This window comes from Micromesistius poutassou (genome assembly GCF_964030765.1).
Source record: "Micromesistius poutassou genome assembly, chromosome: 7".
Classification (NCBI taxonomy): Eukaryota; Metazoa; Chordata; class Actinopteri; order Gadiformes; family Gadidae; genus Micromesistius; species Micromesistius poutassou.
This window is the reverse complement of record NC_140277.1, coordinates 20,955,086-20,960,541: the sequence shown is the minus strand read 5'-3', so window position 1 is coordinate 20,960,541 and position 5,456 is coordinate 20,955,086. Positions and strand designations below refer to the sequence as shown.

The window sequence follows — 5,456 nt, the reverse complement described above, 5'->3', positions numbered from 1 at the left end:
GCCGGGTGCAAACTAGCAACGACACATGCGTCGGTGTAGAAAGTCAATTGCGCCGGGCGCAAGATAGGGCCCTTCTTCTGTTTGGCGCACATGGCTAATTTGCATACGCGCACAGGACTGTCGGAATGGGAACATGTCGGACTGGCAGCATTACGGGGGCGCGTTCAAGTAAAAATAAATAAGAAAAGCGGAATCAATTTGTGGCGCTCGTTGTTCAATCTGTGGGGCAGTGCCACACATTGGCCTATGTGTGGGAAACACTGCACGGCCATCACACATGTGCTCATTCGGAGCATTGTAAATAATTTATTGTTTCATTGTTGTAGCCAGTTCATTTATGTAGGCTAATAAATGAACCGTCAACAATGCGATCGGGATTTTTGAGGGGGGGGGGGGGGGGAGCGATCAGGATTGTTATTGTTGTTGGATGTGTGGCGTGTGTGTAAGCAGGCAAACGGTGAACCCAGCTCTGCTTCAACTTAAAAAAAAAAAAAAAAAATCGTTCATACTCCGCGTTCGTACCGCTAGAGAACGCTCGCGTTTGAGAACCACTGCTATAGGCCTACTGCATAAGAATAATTTAGATCGATATTGCGCAACAATCAGGAGATGGGGACCCCCCCGAATATTGAAGGGTATTTCGCACACTGCCATTAGCCTATAAAGAGTAGACGCCGCATTGGGCGCTGGGCGCATGGAATGCGGCCGCCATTTTGAAGCTGCCATAGTCGTAGTTGTGTGGCAATAGAAGACACTAGGTGGCACTAGAGCGCTATGCAGAACATTCCTGCTCAAATCGGCAAACTCGCCTCTCTTGTAGCCTACTGCAGAAAGGGAAGAGTAGAAAGAAGCTCTGCAAATCCAGTCTTCTTGCAGGGGTTTCAGCTTATAGAAAAACCTTCATGTGTTTATATAGCCTATAGATATGTAATGTATTCATATATTATTTGTGTTTGCAATGTATATATTTATATATAGCCTAATCATATATGGTTTTTTCAACTTATTAAAATAGCTGCACTTTCTTGTTTGTAATTCTGTATCGTATTTATAGTGTGTGATTTGCACACCGGTCCATGTTGGCGACCCCACGGCTCGTCAGGGCCAGTAGCTGTCGATGCGGTCTTTATTATGTCTGTGATGATGACTGTCTTAGTAATTAGTAACAATTAGTAACAGCTGGTGGAATGAAGTAGAACATTATGCGACTACGAGTCAATGTTTACAAAATGGAAAACGACCCCACCTAGTGTTAAGGGCGCAATGTCGTCTGCTTGAAAGGTTTGATAAAACTTATTTCCTTATTGAAGTGAAGGTGAACGTATTTCCATCCAGACACTCTTGGGGAGAACAGCAACGCTTTTGGCCCGCCTATTATGAGATACACCAATGTGATTGGTTAATTCTCTGGTAACCAGAGTGATTCGCTGAGCAAATTCAAGTTGTGCTGTCGCGAGAACTGTCGCGGGTACCTGGCGACGTGTCTATATAAGTCGCCCACAGCACTGCCCCGAGATCAGATGAATCATGGCAAGTCCAACCAAGCGTCCGATGTTGGACGACGAGACGGTGACGGGACATCTTCATGCCGTTTCGCCGATGAAGACGTCCAGGCAGAGCAGACGGTACTTCGAGGCCACACTGCAGACGGGACGTGAAGCCTTTAACCGTGTCGTCTGCTTTTCACCCGAGAAGCGGGACGAGTTCATACACGCGGCCGACAACGGACAAGCGGTTAAATTGGTCCGAACGAGGAAGAGCATCAGTAAGTATTGGACTTGCTTTCATTTGTTTTTTAAATGGACTGAGCGACGCAATGCTGCCGTGATTAGTTGACTTAATCAAAGTAATTAGTTGACTTGCTTCTCGAGCCGTCAGCCCGTCGAGGGATGTGCGAGGGCGTGTTTGATGTGTGCCATGCCAAGTCCGTCGACGGACGAAGGTAGTGTGCTTGAGGCGTTACTCGACGGAAACGACCATGAAAATGAGTTTACGGCGTTTTTTAGTTAACGAGTCGTTTTACTATTGACCGTCTATTTATGTTTTGTCACGTCCCAAACGGCAAACTAATTCACCTGCACGCAAGGCAGTGCGCGTCCTGTTCCCCCCTCCCCCCGCCTTCACTGCTTTGACATGTAAAATGGCCGACGCAGCTGAGTCAGATTCAGATTCAGATTCAGACACTTTATTGTCATTTCACACAAATGTACAGGATACATTGGCTGAAACGAAATATCGTTTCTCACCAGCTCCTACTAGCAGTGCTTTACTAAAAGAAAAAGAATAATAAATAATGTAAAAACATGTTAAAATCATTCGGAAAAAAAACAATCATACAGCTGCAGCAGTTTTGGGAACATGTCCATAATAAAGTGCTATTAGATGCAGGATGACTGACCTACTGACCTACTGACCTACGGGCGGGAGGGTTGGGTGTGGTGTGTGTGTGTGTGTGTGGGCGTGTGTGTGGGCAGGGAGCGCAGTCCATTTACCAGCCTTACAGCTTGTGCAAAAAAGCTGTTCAGCATCCTGGTTGTTCTGCAGCTGATGCTCCTGTACCTCTTCCCGGATGGCAGGAGGGAGAACAGTCCATGAGAGGGGTGATGGAAATCCCTGATAATGGCAGCAGCTCTGTGGGTGCAACGCTGCTCGTAGATCTCCTTCAGGCACCAATGATTCTGCTGGCTGTTTTCACTATCCGGTTGAGCTGCTGTTGTTCGTATGCCTTGCAGCTCCCGAACCAGGAAGTGAAACCGTATGTGAGAATGCTTTCAATGGTACCTCTATAAAAGGTAGTGAGGTGAGGAGTGGGCAGACCTGCCTTCCTGAGCCTCCGGAGGGGGTGGAGACGCCTCTGGGCTTTTTTGATGACCGCTGTGGTGTTTGTTGAGAAGGTCAGGTCGTCAGCTAGATGGACTCCCAGGAACTTGACGTTACTGACCCTCTCCACGGCAGCACCATGGATGTTTATTGGTGCATGTTGTCTGCCACCCCTCCGAAAGTCAATCACCATCTCCTTTGTTTTGTCCACATTGAGGACAAGGTTGTGGGATTCACACCATGCAGTGAGCAGCTCCACCTCGATCCTGTACGCAGACTCATCATTGTCACTGATGAGCCCCACCACTGTTGAGTCGTCGGCGTACTTGATGATGTGGTTGGTACTGTGCCTAGCAGCACAGTCGTGGGTCAGCAGGCTGTACAACAAAGGGCTCAGAACACAGCCCTGAGGAAAGCCTGTGCTCACTGAGATGGTCCTTGATGTTTGGCTGCCCACCTTCACTGCCTGGCGCCGCTGTGTCAGGAAGTCGAGAATCCAGTTACAGATGCCAGTGTCCACCTGTAGCATCTTCAGCTTTTCCACCAATTGTTGTGGAATGAGCGTATTAAAGGCTGAGCTGAAGTCGATAAGTAGGATTCTGGCATAGGTGTTTTTCCTCTCTAGGTGGGACAGTGTGAGGTGGAGTGTGGTGGCGATGGCGTCCTCTGTGGACCGGTTGGTTCTGTATGCAAACTGTAGGGGGTCCAGGTTTGCAGGGAGGCAGTTCTTAATGTGGCGCATGACCAGCCGCTCGAAGCATTTCATTATGATTGGTGTTAGGGCCACAGGGCGAAAGTCATTTAAGCAGGCTGGTTTTGACTTCTTAGGAACAGGGATAATAGTAGCACTTTTGAGGCAGGTAGGCACAGCTGCCTGGCTGAGCGATGTGTTAAAAATGTCTGTAAAAACATCTGACAGTTGCTCAGCGCAGTCCTTTAAAACACGGCCAGGGATGTTGTCCGGCCCTGCAGCTTTGCGTGGGTTAACGCTAGCGAGGACCCTTTTCACTTCAGCTGTGGACACCTGGAGTACCTGGTCAGTGGGTGATGGTGGGAGTGTCTGTGCTGGAATGATGGAGTTGACCTCAAAACGTGCATAGAAGTCATTCAGTTCATTCGGTAGAGAGGGGTCACTGTGGCATGTCCGCAGGGGGATGGGCTTGTAGTCTGTAAGGTTCTGAAACCCTTGCCACAAGCGACGTGGGTCTTTGTCACTCATGAAGTGGCTGTTAAGTTTTTGTGCATACAGCCTCTTTTGAGGCTTAAATTGGTCGTTTAGATGAATGCATAAATGAGTCGTTAGTGGCAGCACATGCGTTATGGGCAGATGTTAAGTGCACATTTCTTTCTTTTTGTTTTTTGCAGGCTACAGCAATCCGGGGGGTTTCGATGTGTTGGTGAGCAGCAGCAGCAGACTGGATGTGGCTGGGGAGCTGCCATTCCCACGCCGAGTCCCTCACACCGTTGACCGTCCCACTGTAGCTGATGTTTTAGCTCTGGGACCCAGGCAGAGGGTAAGCGTCTTGCTTCTGTGAAGCGTGTTGAAAGAAGTATTGTGGAGAGAGACAGATGCAGCATCCTAACGCCTCTTTGTCTTTGTTCTTTTTCAACAGGTGGAGGTGATCGCAGGTCCTTGAAAACAAGGTGGTGCAGGTGCAGGGTGTTCCTGTTGAGCTCAAGACGTTTGAGGTCTGCGATGCGACGGGGCAGACGGGGCTCACCGTGTGGGATCGTTTGATCCTGTCGCTAGAGTTGGGAAAGTGCTACACAGTGCGATCATTGAGCACAAGGAAAGACGGGGACCGCACTGTGCTAACCACCACACCCTCCTCAGTGGTCACGACCACTGGCCATGTAGGGCAGCCTGCCTCCGTCAGCGCGATGCCCGTCAGGGGCGAGGAGACCTTGCGTGGACCAGTGACTGGGGTCCAGATCGCGGCCAAGCCGCGGTGCCCAAGATGCCACGCTGGTCAAGAAAAACTGGCTGTGAAGTTGTCAACGCACCGATGCGAGCGGTGTGCCATTCTTCAGCGCACGGCAGCGTATATTATAACGTATTCCGGACTGCTCATTGTGGCTGGGAGAGATGGGGAGGAGCGCTCCATGGTGTTGACGAACTCGGCTGTATTTGGTTTCGTGAGGGAGCGTTTCCTGTCCGCCAGTGCACATGACGGGCCCGCCCTGGAGGAGATTGTCATTGGTATGCCCGAGATAGTGGTGACAATCAATGCTGAAGGGCTGGTTGTGCGGTTTGCTGAGGCAACTGTTGAGGGCGGCCAGGGGAACGTCCTTGAAGCGGAGCAGCCATCGACGTCGTATGCCAGGGAGACGGCAGATTTGGAACAGGAGAGTGACAGCCTGGCGGACCTCTTTGAAGAGGACTGAGTTTGCAGTGTTTTGATGTGGTGTTTTTGTTTTTGTGTAGACCTGTTTTTTTAGCACTTGACTTTTATCGTTTGCCGTGTTTTGTGTGTATAATAAAGTTTGTGTTTTGATTTAAGCGATTGTTTTGTCTTAAAGGGAATTGGTCAGTTAGACAAACACACAATAAGAAAGAAGAAAATGGCTATAGGCAATTCAGTCTTGGCCTTAATATTGTAAGCAATTGTTGTACATGCAATGAAAAATTTGAGCAA

At 49.2% G+C, this 5,456-nt stretch overlaps 1 protein-coding gene across 1 annotated transcript; it reads left to right on the top strand.

Moving 5' to 3' along the window:
* Positions 1-1,527: 1,527 nt before the first annotated feature.
* Positions 1,528-5,205, top strand: LOC311350642 (uncharacterized protein; the record flags this gene model as incomplete). Its single annotated transcript, XM_084470705.1, has 3 exons — positions 1,528-1,765; positions 4,186-4,334; positions 4,450-5,205. 3 exons carry the CDS (start codon positions 1,528-1,530, stop codon positions 5,203-5,205), a joined length of 1,143 nt encoding a protein of 380 aa, XP_084326831.1.
* Between the last annotated feature and the right edge of the window lie 251 nt (positions 5,206-5,456).